Genomic DNA, 15,816 nt, shown 5'->3' with positions numbered 1-15,816 from the left:
TTGTTTCCAAATATTATGCCTGATATATGTAGATGGTTTCTACTTTCCGAGAAGAAAAAAAAACACCAGGAACTTGTGTTTTTCAATATTATTCCTTCAAAATACATCTTCTTAGTGATTACAGAGAGTACATGTCCTTACCTTTTAAGATAAATCAGTTCTTTAAAATTATGAGGAATAAAAATGTGTACGTGAATCATCTATTACAGAGATAAGCTATTTGTTATAGTATATCTTGTATCAAACATATCTCCTAGTGCATCCTTCCAGTTGAGTGTTAAAAAATTATTAGAGAAAACAATCCAGGGTACTAATTGGGTATCGTCATCTGTCTGAATGGATAAAGAATTTCTTTTAACTTAGCCTCCAAAATAGGGCAGTAGTTTGTCGACAAATGGTTTTACTGGGAGGGGAAGTAAATTTCCATTGATCACACTGGCATATCTCCCAGTTTGTGTTTATATCCTCTCAGTCAAGTCCTAAGAGAAATATGTATTGTGTCCCTCGTTGTTCATAAGTCTGAAAAATGGTTTCTTCTTTGAAATCAGCATAAAGCACCACCCACTGGCTTCCGAGGGGAATTTTTGTTTCAAACTTATTTATAAGCTTCAAAAGAAGTTCTGAGCAAGGTAGCAAGAGGGTATGAGTAGTGCGTTTAAAAGTATGCTTAACTTATTATACAACAGACCTGGCTTTTTGACAGAGAAAAGGAAAACTTAGGGGAGAAAATGTGCAGTAGGCCCCACTCGGTGGGGTTTCTTTGTTGACTGTCAACAAGACACCCAATCCTTAGCAGGAAGTTGGCCTTCATATAAATAATGTGCATTGTCCTAGGACCATTTGATTCTGTTTTCAAAATGAGCATGTGTGGCAGAATAAACTGGAAGGGAGGCAGCAATAATTGATCAAGATTTCCAGGAACATAAACAAAATATTTTCAAAGCAACCTTTTGCAGAAGAATTGGTGTTAAATCATTGTTGCTAGATGGTATGCCCCAGTTCTATGTAATGGAAGGTTAAACAGATTCTTGAAACAACAAAAACACCCTTCAAAATGATCTATTTTTCCAGGGCAATACAAAAGGGGTTTGCCCATTTTTGTTTTGATTGCTTCAGCTTTAAACAGGAATGGTAATTTCAGTACACGGGCACTTTAGTACCTTGCATGAAAGCAAGACATCAATTGTTGAGATGTAATCAGAAAGTACATTGCCTTATGTTTTATTTCCTTTAATCATTCTTCTTCTTTGATGGAGTGCTGGGCTTTCTAATAGAAAAGGGGAGTTTTAGAATTGCAGGCTTAGAAGAATGGTTTAGAATAGCCATCTTTAGTTTTTAAATTGCCAGGAGCCTGGTAATAACATGTCATTTTGAAGGTAATTGTTAACTATACCGTTATATTGATACAAAAAAAGATGGAGATCTACCTGTGAAAATAGATGTTAATAGCAAATCTGGTATTTCCAAGCCAATAATTGGACATATTTTTGAATGATATACCCTATAATGCATTGCTGAAATACAGACATGCTAAAGAGTTGGCTTCCTCATTTGTTCAAGAACATATCATAGTCTCATTGGTAGGATATTCAGTTAGTGATCATCAGGAGGTTTCTTTTCGATGATGTTGTGTGACTGTCATCCCAGTTCTCATTCACTTCCTCCCAATTCATTTAAACTGTAGTGTTGATCACACTGCAATTAAGTGTTTTTTGCAAGATGAAATTCAGTTCTATTAATCTTAATTAACTGTTCAAAATCTTACAAATTTTTTTACTGCCTAATAAAGTTATTAATAAAATTAATAAGAAAGTAGTGATCCTTGAGATATCTCACAGTTCTGCCATAAAAGACCAATTTGTTGGGGCATAAACTCATAGCTGCTCCTGCAGATCATATGTTGAAAAAACAGCCAGAAATCACCTTGGGAGGGAGAGTCAAAATACCTAGACTTGAAATCCAAAGGCTGTATTATGTATGGGATTTGTTTCCTGGAAAGCCCCTTCCAAGTACATATTCGGTGTTACAGTATTGTGCATGTTTTACCCTCTTACTTACTTTTGCCAACAATGTTCCTATTTCAGAGTGATCAGTGGTGCTTAATGTAGGACTATGGGACCAAAAGTTGAAAGAAAACTGAGGAAGACATTTCAGGAAATGTTTAGGGAGAGTAACAGGCAATCCAAGGAGTTAGATAGCAAGGGTCATGGGAAAAAAAGAAAACTCTACAAGATTACTATATTCATTCATTTGCTGTCAGTGACTTCCGTCTGACATGTTGGCATGTCTTCTCACAACATGGATGTTTTACCTGCCCAGGCTCATTGTGAGCAGACTGGGGTACAGTAGTCCTTGTTTCTGGGATTTTCTGCCCAGGTTCAGCAGTTTGCACTGGGATTTGGACAAGGACACTACAAGAGACTCAAAGCCTATTTTAAACATTTACTGAGCTCTTACAATGACTTGGCCACAGTGGTTGGCACTAAAATGCAGAAAAGAGTAAGACAGAGGGTCTGCCTTCATGGAGCCCATGTTCTAATGGGAAAGATAGAGAAGTAATGAAAACTGTATCATACAACATAGTCGGTGTTATAACAGAGCTATGGAAAACAAACCGTGGTCATTCTGCCAGGACCAGAGCGCTGGGGAAAAATTGAGCTGAGCTTTAAAGATAGGTAAGAGTTCCCCAAGCAGACAAGATGAGGAGGGCTTTCAGGACAGAGGGAAGGGCATATAAAAAGCAGAATGGAATGGAAGAATGTGAAAGTAATTGTAAATAGTTCACTATTGCTGGAACTCAAGATACAAATAAGAGGATGATGAGAGTAGGCAACGGTCAAGTCATGAAGGACTTTGAATGCCCTAATAATAAGGAATGTGCCCCTTATCCTACAGAGGATATGGAGCTGTTGAAAGATTCTAGCCACACACTAAAACAATCTCAATGGCAAGAGTTGGGGGGGTGGTCTGGAGCTAGGTATGCGTGGAGACCGGGAGACCAAGACGTGAAGAAACATTGAACTAAAGCAGTAGTGATAGGAATGGAGGTGACAAAACTGGTTCAACATATTTCAGGAGGTAGACTCCAAGTGGGTTTCATAATGAATTAGGCATAGCAAATGAGGACAAGAAGAGCCATGGTCATGCCCACATTTCCAACTTGGGTGAATACACGCGTGGTGATACCACTGCTAAGATGAGTAGGCAGCACAGGAGGAAGAGCAGGGTTTGGTAGGGGGAGCAGAAAAATAATGAGTTCCCTTTTACACCTGTTGAATTTGAGGGGCCTGTGAGGCATCCAAGTGGAGCGATCGAGCAGGAAATTGCAGGGCAGGTGCCAACTCTGGACAGGAGAAAGTTTCAGCATATAGAGATATGAGTTAAAACTGTGAGAATGGATGAGATTGCCCAAAGAGAATGATTACACAGTATTTTCCAGCATTGTCATAAGTCAATATCTCTATTTCCTGCACTGATAATAGTGAGATATGGTCCAAAAGAGTGGAAAATTCAAGTTCCTTTCTTATATCTTTGAAGTACATTCTAGCAGTATGATTTTTTTTTTCTTTTCACAGAAGTAGATTACCTTCCTGATGGTGTTTTGCTAAGGTTAATATTAAAATTGACTGATATTTCCTTTTCAGGAACCAGTCAGTTGCATAGTGAGGGTAATTTGAAGTCAGACAAGTGTGTGCTGGGCATCAGGAGAAAGTAGGCCAGAGATGAAAAATTAGCCACTGATGATTCACAGAGCCCAAAGTGAATAGGAGCTCATTAGAAGTTATTCATCAAACGCTTTATTGAGGCATTTAGAATCAGGCACTAAAGGGCCTGGATGTATTAACCCATATCACACGTAGACAAACTGAGGCCAGGTGTTATGCTACTGTTCATTGTGGCTATGCGGTTAAACAAAACTATGGGCGATGTGCTTCACTCTTGGGTTCTTTGATGCCAGGCCAAAGCTCAATGCTACTTTGAGCAATGAGAGAGAGATTAAAGTGTTGCTGAGAATATTGTGTGGTAATTGTTTTTTTAATTCTCTTTTTTTTTTTCTTGAATCTAGGAATCATACATAAAGGGAATGGAGAAAATATGTTCATTTCCCAGCAGCCCCCAGTCATATCAACCATAATGGGTAATGGACACCAACGAAGCGTAGCCTGTACCAACTGCAATGGCCCAGCTCACAACAACAAACTCTTTGCTCCTGTTGCCTTAGCTTCTGGCCCTGATGGTAGTGTGTATGTTGGCGACTTTAATTTTGTAAGACGAATATTTCCCTCGGGAAACTCCGTTAGTATTTTGGAATTAAGGTAAGTCTTCCCTAATCTCTGTTTGCTTAGCAGATAAGGAAAAAGCAAGAATGCAATAACACGAAGAGAAAGACATTGCCAGAAAGAGCAGAAAGTGCAGTTGCCCATACTGTAGCCCTGAGCTGAGATGCAGGAATAGGGACAAAGGACATAGGTCAAAATGCCCACTCCTTTGGAGACCCAGGAAGTGTTGACACCCCTGTATGTGTGGCCTTCCTTGTGGGCATTGCCATCACTGACATGGATCTCTGTACGTCCAAGTACTCAGGTAAGTCATTCAACCTCTGCTGTTCATGACGAAGATGATCAAAAATATCTATTTCATCCTAGCAGGTAGAGGTAATGCCAGATCCAAAAGGCTACATTTTCTAAGTTCTCCAGGTTCAATCTTTTGAAGTGGTCACTTCATAAAAAAGAAAATGGAAGTCTGTGTTTGTGTGCCCTGATAAGGAAAGAAGAACTTGTTTTTTGGGGGGTTTTTTTGTTTTGTTTTTTACACTTAAAAGCTCTATTCCATTGGGGGGAAAAAAAGATTAAAGCATTCATCGTTAGACTTTCTCACTCTGTTCTAGGAATTTTCTTGAGAGTACAAAGTATTTTGACACCTTTTGAAAGGAATTCATACCTTCTGGTATTCCGTGTTCTGAAGTTACACGAAGATTACAACTAAATAGACTATGGCATAATCAGCTTTATTTCTCCTTTTCTGAGGCTACAGGACACAAATATATGCCCTCTGGAGTCCTAGGAAAGGGAAGCATCCCCTACCATTCCAGTGAGGATAGACAGACCTGTCTCCTCTCTCCTGGGTAAATAAGTGGATAGAGTCTTCCCTCCAGTTGGTTATGACAGCTTCATCCCTGACACATACCTTGGGAACTTTAGGCTGAAAGTTTCTCTCTGTTCCAGAGATTTTGATGCCATCCTATAAACTAGTCCATAAAACAGTTGTTGCCTCAGGTATCACCTCATTGTCCTGAAAGATAGTGACCAAAAAAAAAAAAAAATAGTGACTGGGAGAACAGAGACATTGATGGAGCAACTTCTATGTACAAAGCACCGTGAAGGCCAATCAAAACATATGAGAAGTCTTGGGTCATTTCTATTTAACATTATGTTCTCACAAGCATGGAAATTTGAATACATGAGGACATTCCTTGAAATTTTTCAGATTCTCATGCTTGCTCTGGAATCTAACTCCTTTTTCTCAGACTGAGTTAGTCCTCCGCACCTAGTTGGGGACATCTTCCAGTCCCAAGCCCCCATCCATTTTTCACATTAATTCATTCCAATTTTAATACATTTCTTATTTATAATTACAAACACTGTCATAGAGAAGAAAGCTGTTAAGTCCCTTGACTGATAAAAAAAAAATAGACTGTAACATTACGATTTTATAAAGATAAAGTACATCTAGAGAGTCTAGAGAAGTACTAAGTCATAGCACCCTGCCCTAATCAAATGTTCATATACCTTAGGGTGTCACACCTCATGGGGACTTGTCATTTCCAGCAGTATATCTCTTTGGGCACCTACTTACTGGAAAGTCAATGAGGAAGGCCAAGATGGTTGTATGCCCAGATTTAGAAATGATTTATACAACATTCAACATTGTTTTCAAAATCCTAGGGATGCTCCATCTACACGATGCCAAACATTGATGGTGCACTGCACGATTCATTCACCATCTGAATGTTTCTAGCCATGCTGATATTAGCTATCAAGTAGACAGAGACCTCACTAACCTTATAAAGCCTATATAGCTAGCCCTCTGTAGCTAACTCCCCAAAGGAAAACCCCATAAGTTTAGCTAGAAAAACAAATACTAAGACTAATAATATTACTACAAAGAAAACCCAGCTAAGTTTAGTCCTTTCCTTTGTGATTTAAATGCAAATTTACCTAAGGTGGAGCAATTTTCATTCACTGATGAGATTCTCCTTTGCTCAGGGATCCTTAACAGTTCACAAATTTGCATTTTGGTCCAAAGTACCTTATGACCTTCAACACAAAGTCATTCGAAGAATAAAATAGCATAACTTGGGCCCCAATTGCAAAGTGATTTTCTTGGTATAAAGAAAAATCCATTTCTGGCAGTGTGAAGTATTGTCCAATCCCTCTCTTCAGTCTTACTCCACAGTACTGTTCTCTCACATTGTCACAGCTCTTCAAACACATAGGCAAGCGCACGCCTTGAGCTCACACACCCAGGTTCTCTCACTTAGCCTGAATCTCTCTAGCTAGCTCTTCTGAGCTCACATCCTTTAGAGCGGTTCTTCTTAACTTTTTTTTTTTTTTTAATTCTCAGGAGGGATTGAATCTAAGGAGGGCTATGGGCCCTCTCCCCAGAAAAAGAAAAAAACACGTTCACACAAAATTGTACGTGTGTTTTCAGGGGTCCCGTATTTCCCCTCTCTCCCTGCATGTCCCCGCCTGCCAGGAACCTACCCCTTTCATAGACTCATGGTTACGATTCCCTGGATTCATCTCAAACAGAAAAAAATAGTTCTCTCTTGCATTAGGTTCAAGGAGGAAAAAAATAGTTTTCCCTTGTCTACTCTAACACTCCTGTGCTTGGCCATCAGAGAAATAAACTGATTGAGTTTACATGATCATTTTGACCTAATTGATAGGTAACTCCCTATTTTCCTATAGTCAAAACCATCAAACTAGTTTATGTCAGCAAACATTATCTGTCATACTTACTCAGACACTAATAATAGTTCTTATTAGATTCACCTAAAAACAGTGTCTGGCTTGATCAGTAACCTATATTGTGTACATTGCATCTTTGGCATATGATTGGCAAATTTATATATTTGCTTTATAACTTCCAGATTTAAACTTCCTGGGGAGAAATAAGTTGATACAATAAGTCTTCGCTATGTTAAGAACCATAATGTTCAATGGATTCTATTGCATATAGATAGAAACTTCGTTTTGTACCAGTTTTTTTTTTGTTAAAATCAATTGATTTCATTGCTGCCACCACCCTCCCTCCCTCCCAGTGCGTATTAGTCATTTTACTTGGTTGAGTCATCCGTTTCCTTAGAAACACAGACTAATATAGTCATTATGTTATTGGTTGCATTTAAAGCTGTGAATGGAAGAGCAATGTTGTCAATAGGTTATTACAGAAAGGGATAGAGAACATTCCAGATCTTGACCCTCTGTCAGGGTTATTCATTATATAACTTAACCATCTGTTCTCTACTTCTCTATCTATAAAATTGACTTTAAGTTAATATTTGAGCATCTTCTTACATGTCTTATATAGTTTAACTTGTTTTAAGATCCTCAGATGCATAGTTCTCAGCCCAAAGTTTGATGACATTTTGTTTGCTCTGGCATAAAGCTTGCTGCTACTGGATGCCCTTCTAGATTTCCTTCTCTTCCATTCTCTTGTTTCGTAGTGGGCCATGTTGAAAAATTACAGGTTTCCCTTGACATTTCAAAGATTGGAAGACATAGATTTTTCCTTCCTCGGCTCTGCTGATCCAAACTGTCCCTAATTGAATTTCTTTCATCTGACCTCAGAAATAATTTCATTTTCATTGGTTGCCAATCATTTATTTCCTCTAGCTGGCCCCACCATTGGCTGAATGGGGAGGGTAAGGAAAAGTCAGTTCTGTCATTATCATTGGCAATTTGGCAAGAGCAACAATATCATTTCTTGTTATTTAAAGTATAGCGTACCCTTTTGCCCGTTGACTGCAGGTTTCATCTACACATACACATCTTAGTGCTTCCTTCCAGTGGGAAACTGAGGTAAGATAATAAAGAAGGGAAGATTATAAGATCATTATATAAGTAATTAGACCTAAGGGAATCTCAAAAATACATTCTCTGAAGAATTTTATAAAGATACATTCATTTCTATGTGAGATAGTTTAAGTCTAGTTATCCCTGTGGATTTACTTCTCGTGTTAAAATTTCATACACACACAAATTTCAGTAACACAAAAGTGACATCACAGATTTGTGAGCTTAGTGTTAGAGAAGTCCATGGAGGTATCTGGTGCAACATGGCGCCCACTACATGCCTGACATTTGATCACATCTACTTTGTTTGATCCTTTTCAGTTAACAGAAAACTTAAATACCCCTCTAGACAGCCCATTGCATCTTTGGAGTGCTCTCTTAGAAAATTGTTGCCTACGCTGAAATGAAATCTACCTTCATAAACAATCCACTCAGTAGCAGCAGATGTTAGGCTCTGGCACGTTTCCATGTGTGTGAAGACAGACATCATAGGTTCCTGAGCTTCCTCTTCTTCAATCTCAACATCCCCAAGTCCTTCAACTATTTCTCATCAACGATGACTTCATTTCTTTTTCCTTGAATTATGGCCTCAGGGCCATGGTTCAGTTTTCTGAAACTAACAGGAATAATTTTATAGGTAAAAATAGGAGGCACCATGTCAAGTGCTTTGCAAAAATTCAAATCTGAATATTCCCCTTGCTTCCCTCTCATCTTCTAATTTCACAAAACTATTAGAAAACTTATTAAGCATGATTGGAAATGACTTATTCTTTATAAAGACCTCATGCTGTGATTGTTCAAGATGCTGATATTATCCAGATCTTTATTTTGTCCTTCCCTTAAAATGAAAGAAAGATGAAAATAAGAGCCTGGCAAATGCTTCTTGGTACCTTGAGTAATTTGGACTTGACGAATGTCAATATGACATAAAAATGTCTCTTGAGATTCTACTGTTTCTTTTACAGTGACTGGTTAATATTTCCTCCATCGTTCTCAGGACTTGACTCCTGTCACTGACTAGGGATCGAGTAGAACTGGAATAGCACCCACTTAGGGGCAGTTAGCATGCAGAAGGGCAGGGGAAATTGTACAGCTCTCTGTTGAAGGAACAAACGGAGCCCAGACTTTGAGAGCTCGGAAAATACCTGAGAAATGACCAAGAACTATCCTTTTGTCAGCAGCACTGGAGCAACAAATGGAGAAACACTCCATATAGATGAAATAGGTGGTGACCTTGCCAGGGTGAGCTCATATATTAGTGGTAGCACTCAACGGCTCCCTCCGCGTGATCGAGAAACATCTTCACTGGCCTTCCACAGTGCCCAAATTCCCGCTCTAAGAACTGCATTCCTTTGAGTTGAGACACTGCATCTCTAAGAGTCCCCGACACAGGAACCTCTGTTAGAATGACCCATCAAGCTAAAATCATCATTGGTCCTTGGGCATGGATTCATTTGTCGGATTGTCTTCCAAGGAACCTGCCAGCTGAAAGCAGGGCCCTAAACCACAAGACAGATAGAAGCGAGAAGGGCAAGGAACAGAGCCAGAGTGTGAGGGAGGATAGGCTTAGGTGACGGTTGCTGGAGTTAGAAGCTCTAAGAAGTCAGCGAATAGCAGGAGTGGGAACTCAGTCTTCGAAGGAAGAATGCCACAGAAAGATGAGTAAGGAGGGAAGCCCGCTTTGGAACATCAAATGTTTCTGGCTAAGCATAAGGAAAGACGCTGAGAACAGCATGTGAAACAAGTAAAGTGCTACAGCCACCACAGAGCAGGCCAGGCTACCTCACGAGGCCAGGTCACCAGGCAGCAACTCCATAGTCGGCGTAGTCTCTCCTTCTCCATCCCCCACCTCACAAAAGTAGAAAAGGAATGGGTCGAACATGATGCTAAGTGAAAGAAGCCAGACACAAAAGGGCACATAGTCTATGAGTCCATTTATATGAACCACCCAGAATAGGCAAATTCATAGAGACAGAAAGCAGATTCGTCACTGCCTGGGCCTGGGGCAGGTCGGGAATAGGGACTGACTGCTAATGGGTATGGGCTTTCTTCCTGAGATGATGAAAGTGTTCTGGAATTGGATGATGGCGATGGTGGCACAACTCTCTGAGTGTACTAGAAACTGCTGAATTGTACTTTGTGGAAGGGTGAATTTTATGGTATGTGAATTATATCTCAATTAATTTTTTTAATTAAAAAAAGAATAGATGGCCCTTTTAATCATCTTGATCCTGAGAAAATCCATGATCGACTTAAAGACCCTATCATGGGGAGCATTTCTTGCTCAAAAACGATTTGCAGTTCTGCTCCTTTCTCCTCCTGAATCGTGGCCAGCTTCAAGTCAGTCGATTGCCAGGTGGCAGTGCCTACTGATGGGCCCGTGCACTTGTGAAGAGCTCACACTGGCGCCTCAGCGGGTAGTCAGTTGCTAGCTAGACAACAAACTGACTTTGGTGGTGGCTCAATCCTAAATCCTTAACTAAAAGTAATTCTGAGACAGAACAAGGTCACACACTGGAAATAAATTCCATCATTTTCACTTCCTCCTTCTGAGATGTTAATGAGAGAAGCTGCTCTGCATAATATGGGACATCTTTCCAAATTCACAGTGACATTATTGGCAGGATCAGAAGCAGCTACAAGAAAGTCAAACCACTCTCCTCCCCACCCTTTGCCATCACCATTTCAAAACCCTTTGTAGCCACACAAATTGTTCTGTACCAGGAGGATCTGTTGTGGATGAAGCCATGTTTTAATGAGGTCCTTCTAGTACTTCCACAACTAAACTTCCTTTGGGAAATGATTAGAGTCAGCCTGGAGCACACTCACCTGCTAATTTAGAGGCCACAAAAACAAGCAAGTGTCTAGTGATAAAGAAACAAAGAGGTCCAAATGCCCAAGGCCAGGTTTCTAATCAGAGCTCCCAGCCTTACCTTATGACCTTTTATGTCAACCCACAGGATGCCTACCCTTTTGAGGATGGCCAGGGAATGAGAAAAGTCAGTGGATCCTGACCTGTGACCCAACTACTAAAATCCCAGAAAGAATTTTCTTTAAAACGAGTTGAATCAGTAGGAGCAGATAGCTTCAGATGAAATCATTTTGTATCGTCTCTTTTTCCCTGACATTCTGAAGAATAAGAACATTTTCTAGTTTAGATAAAAAGATGTGTTACCTTCATGTTTTTTTAAATGACATAAAGGGCCAGGTTTAAAAGGATTTTCAAATTAAAATGCCTGTATTTCACAGATGATTATAGCCTTTTACTTCTGGGCAGATTTGACCCAAAGTCAGGCCTGTACACAGACTGCGTCCCCAATGTGAGAAGCCTCATCCCAGGTCCCAGAGTACCCTGTGCCAAGAGGCTTACCAAAGAAGGGCCCCCAAAGTGTTCTGCTTCTTCTGCCCTGGTCTAAGAGAAAACCTTCATACTTTTCATTAAGTTTTTTAATATTGCTAAGTAATGTGCTATTGTACACAAAAGATGTCTCTATCTTATCTCTGAGATCATATAAGTGGCTTTGGGCTAGATTTGGGATGTCCATTGCACACAAGGCTTGATTTTACATTTTGGTAAAGTGGCTTTCAAAGCAGTCTGGAATAGTCAGAACCTCTACAGTGGCTACTTCTTCAAAGCCTCGCCCAGTGGTTCTTAAACCTTATTCTGTATCAGAATCACCAGCTGAGTTTGTTAAAAATCAAATTCCCAGGCCCCTCTTCCACCTCGAGTTTCTGATTCAGTATGAGTGGGGAGAACCCCAGGAAACTGCACATGGGGCAGGAACCCAGGTGGTTCTGATGAAGATGGTCCAGAGAGAAAAAACTGCCTTCAAGCTCTGCCCACCCACCAGGCAGGATATTCAATCACCCTGACGCCATCTTAAGAGAAGAAGCCAGGAAGGATCTGGTCCACTTTGGCTTGTACGTCTGATGAAATGTTCCCTATGGAGTCTCTAATAGCCACAGACAGAGTTAGAACTAGGTGGGTCTGGTTGGATTTGGCTTGTTGAATTATACTGATGACTCTCTATTTGTTTTTACTTGCCACTCGTGGATAACCTTGTGCACCCTAGAAACAGAGATACCAGACATAGGTAAGCAAACCACACGGGCAGCTACCTAATGCCCCTTCTTGCCTAACAGGCAACCTCCTAATAATGGGCTAACAGGGAGATTTTACTTTTTAAATAAGGTGAAAGGAATGATGTGAAAGCACATTTAGAAGTTAGGATTCAGGTAAGTGTCTGACAAAAGAAGAGAGCTCCACTAAGTGGGAATTTGCTGGAGGATCAGACTATATTGAAAAGAAAACAAAATAAGTGAGACCTGGCGGTTCAGTACTTCCTGGGAAAGCAAAGCCTTAAGTCTCATTATGTTTTCCTTAGGTGATATCACAAATGAGTCTGTAAGTTCAAATAGATTCAGTGTTTTCAAGCTGCAGTAGAAAGAGAGGTGATACGACAATCTTCCCAGATCCAGAAATAGAGTTGATGAGTGTATTAAGAGACAGTGACCACGATGACCTTCTTGAATAAGATTTTTCCTCTTTCCCTTTGTGTGACCTCATGGTTTCTATTTCTTCCCACCAAAAAGAAATAATAGAAAAACTTTAAACCAACCATTTACCGACAATGGCACAGAGCCCTGAAATTAATCATAATGAGCATTTCTATTCAATTTGTTTATGCATTACACTTGTCAAAACTGTTCTAAATTACCTGAAATTGCAAAGGAGAAAATTGAATTTGTTCACTTCCGAATGCCAATTGTCATCAAAATGGCACTGATAGGGTTTTTAATTTGGATTTCGTTTGGGAGATGCCACTTCCTAAATGCCAGTGCACAAAATCAGCCTCGCTACTTTGGCATAACTGATTCCTTAAGCAAATTAAGTTGGTTGTCAAATTGCTTACTGGTTAAGTGTTGCACAGTATTAATGATAAGCATTAATTGCCCATTTATGTGATTTTAACTAGCATGAATGAAGTGATCTTTGCTAAGTTGAAGGGCATTGCTCGAATGTAAAGCTAACCAGAAGGTGACAATAAGTCTAACACTGAAGTTATAAAAGAAATCTTCTCATATCTCAAATTGCAATATGCATGTGGACACAAGGGATTAGAACAAATTGAAATGTAGTCCAGCGGTTTTCTTTCTCGGATATGGCATGTTTTTAAAAAGTAGAAAGAAACCAATCTCCAAAGAGCTGAAGTGCACTTGGGAAATGGCATGAAATGGCAAGAAATTACATATCAATATAGGAGACCTTCCTGACTGTTAGCTGTCAAGAAAATAACATTAATCAGATTTGAATTTTGTGTGTTGGACTATTCCATTTTCTAAAGGCCAGCGCAGGAACACCAATTCTTTTTTTTTTTTTTTTTTTTTTTGCCACCTTCAGAACTAAAGTATTCGGAAGGTACTTTGTACACACAGTCATATGATCTAATCTAGTCTCGGTTAGGGCATAGGCTTGTTAGTGACCCTGGGCAAGCCCTCTATGTGTCTGGGTTTCCCCAGCTGAGATTTGAGGAGAATGATAATTTTAACTTCCCTCACAGGCACATTGGGGATATTCAATAATAAATGAATGTGATGCATTCCAAAGTGGTTTTCTGCGAATAACATTTCTCTTGGAAAAATAGCCTATGGACTTTTCCTAAACAACACATGATTAATCTTGCTCAGTTGAAACTTCCACCAACTGGCACCAAAATATTGAATGTTGTTTCAGGGAAGGGTTGTGACCCCCTTTTATTCTAGAAAGATCTAAGGGCACTGGAGAAATTTTATTCTGAAGGCAAAAATTCAACTGAATATGTAAAAACTTTTACTCAAACCCCTATTTAAGCAGTCTTTGCTACAGAGATGCCTTGTCTGATATGACTGCCAAATCAATTCTGGAGTCTGTTGGGGCCCTTTACAGTTTATTTACAGCAGCTGTCATGGTGGTTCCAGGGTTGAAGATGTCCCTGGAATCTACTGAATTCTCTTATTTGATGAAGTGACGGTAAGTAGAAAAAAATCAAGTATTCCAAATGGATCTGATTTTTTTCCAATTAAAACTATAAACTGGGTCTCAAATCAGTATCTGCTAACCTTTACTATCATTAACATACACAGATATACTTAGAAGGCAAATATAATTACAAATACAATCAGAAACATACCAGTCTTTAGGGGCAACTTAATTATTCTGATGACCCTCTCCCTGCCATTTTGCTGGGCTAGGTAGCCAAGACCTGAACACTTCTGTGTATTTGTTAGTTTCATGTCCTATAGTTTAGTTCAGCAGTAACTGAACATTGACCCTGTCAGACACTCTGTTGGCACTGAAGATAGAGAGATGAGTATGGTTCCTGCCTGCAAAGAGCTTAGAGTGTACTTGGAGAGATGTAAAAAAAATAGTACTTACACCCAGCACTCACATCTTGGTTTCCAATACCATTCTCCAACATAAGGAACCAGGGGTCTTTAGCAAAATGATTCATTCCAGTACTGGGGAGGGACTATAAAAGATGAGCCTGGAGCATCTTGTAGTGCCAAAAAGTAGAGAAGGGCTAAAACAAAACAAAAAACAAAACTCCACACTGGTGGATGGACGTCAAAAGTTCTCACAAGCCAACGGAAGAGTTCCCGGTGGCTAATGCCAAAAGGGTTTGAGCAACAAAATAAAGTAGCATTGGGTTTTAATACAAAAAATAAAACAAATATCCATGAGTCCCTACTGCTATAAATGAATGGCTGAATTCATAAATAAATGGAGGAGATGAGATAATGCTCTTATATAGAAGATTTCCAAATTGTCTATGTAGACACTCTACCCTCAAGGAGGTGGATTATAACTCCCTACTCCTCAAGTGTTGCCTTCACAGAGTAACTTTACACTGGAGAAACGTGACAAACTCTACCTCAGCCAGGTGATCAAGGTCAACATCAATAGTGATAAGTCATGTTGATTATTATGTACCCTTGATTTGATTTGATGATAATGGCACTTTACCCCTGTGATCTTCCCTTCCAAAACCTATAACCCCTGTCTAACCGGGAGAAAAAAAAAATTAGACACATTCTAGTAGACGGCATCCTACAAAATACCTGACCAATACTCCTTAAAACTGTTAAGGTCATCAGAAACAAGGAAAGTCTAAGAAACTGTCATAGCCCAGAGGAGCCTAAGGAGACATGATGACTAAATATAATTTGGTATCCTAGAAGGACTCCTGGAATAGGAAAAGGACATTAGGCAAAAAACTAAGGAAATCTGAGTAAAGTATGGACTTCAGTTTATCTTTAAAAAGAATGCTAATACGATATGACAGCTACTGGTAGGTCACATGTACCTCCTCTCTGCTCATATCTTTCCTCCTCTACTTCTGTTGTCACACTTGACAGTCATAGCCAGAGATAAGCAAGGTTGCTTTCCTCCAAGGTCGCATGGTCTATTGAGGGATACAAATTTAAAAAGAAAAAAAATCAATACGATATGTAATCCCCAAAACAGAGGTAAATGCAGTGCAGATAACCCAGACTGGAGATTTAGGGAAGGCTTTCTTCAGGAGATGATGCCTGAGTAAAGCCTTAAAAGGCATGTGAGAATTTACTAAGTGAAGAGGCTTGTCTACCATACCAAGGAATGTTAAAAAGTTTTTAGGGTTTTTAAAGATGGGAATCCAACCTTAGGATCAAGCAAAATATCCCCCAAACCAATATTACTCCAGCAATTGTAAAAATGGAA

The 15,816-nt window shown here is 39.5% G+C and overlaps 1 protein-coding gene across 1 annotated transcript in view; it reads left to right on the top strand.

Moving 5' to 3' along the window:
• The window catches only part of TENM1 (teneurin transmembrane protein 1), a 785,963-nt gene that overhangs the window by 670,505 nt on the left and 99,642 nt on the right, over positions 1 to 15,816 (top strand). Inside the window, exons 22-23 of the mRNA XM_054509125.2 lie at positions 4,067 to 4,316; positions 12,152 to 12,172. Of these exons, the coding sequence (XP_054365100.1) occupies positions 4,067 to 4,316; positions 12,152 to 12,172 (271 nt within the window). The remainder of the gene's footprint in view (positions 1 to 4,066; positions 4,317 to 12,151; positions 12,173 to 15,816) is intronic.

The sequence above is a fragment of the Mirounga angustirostris genome, unplaced genomic scaffold, assembly GCF_029215605.1.
Source record: "Mirounga angustirostris isolate CCGP_5_RB_7025 unplaced genomic scaffold, mMirAng1.0.hap1 SCAF_11, whole genome shotgun sequence".
NCBI classification, from domain to species: domain Eukaryota; kingdom Metazoa; phylum Chordata; class Mammalia; order Carnivora; family Phocidae; genus Mirounga; species Mirounga angustirostris.
The sequence above is the reverse complement of the archived record's forward strand: the minus strand, read 5'-3'. Positions and strand labels throughout refer to the sequence as shown.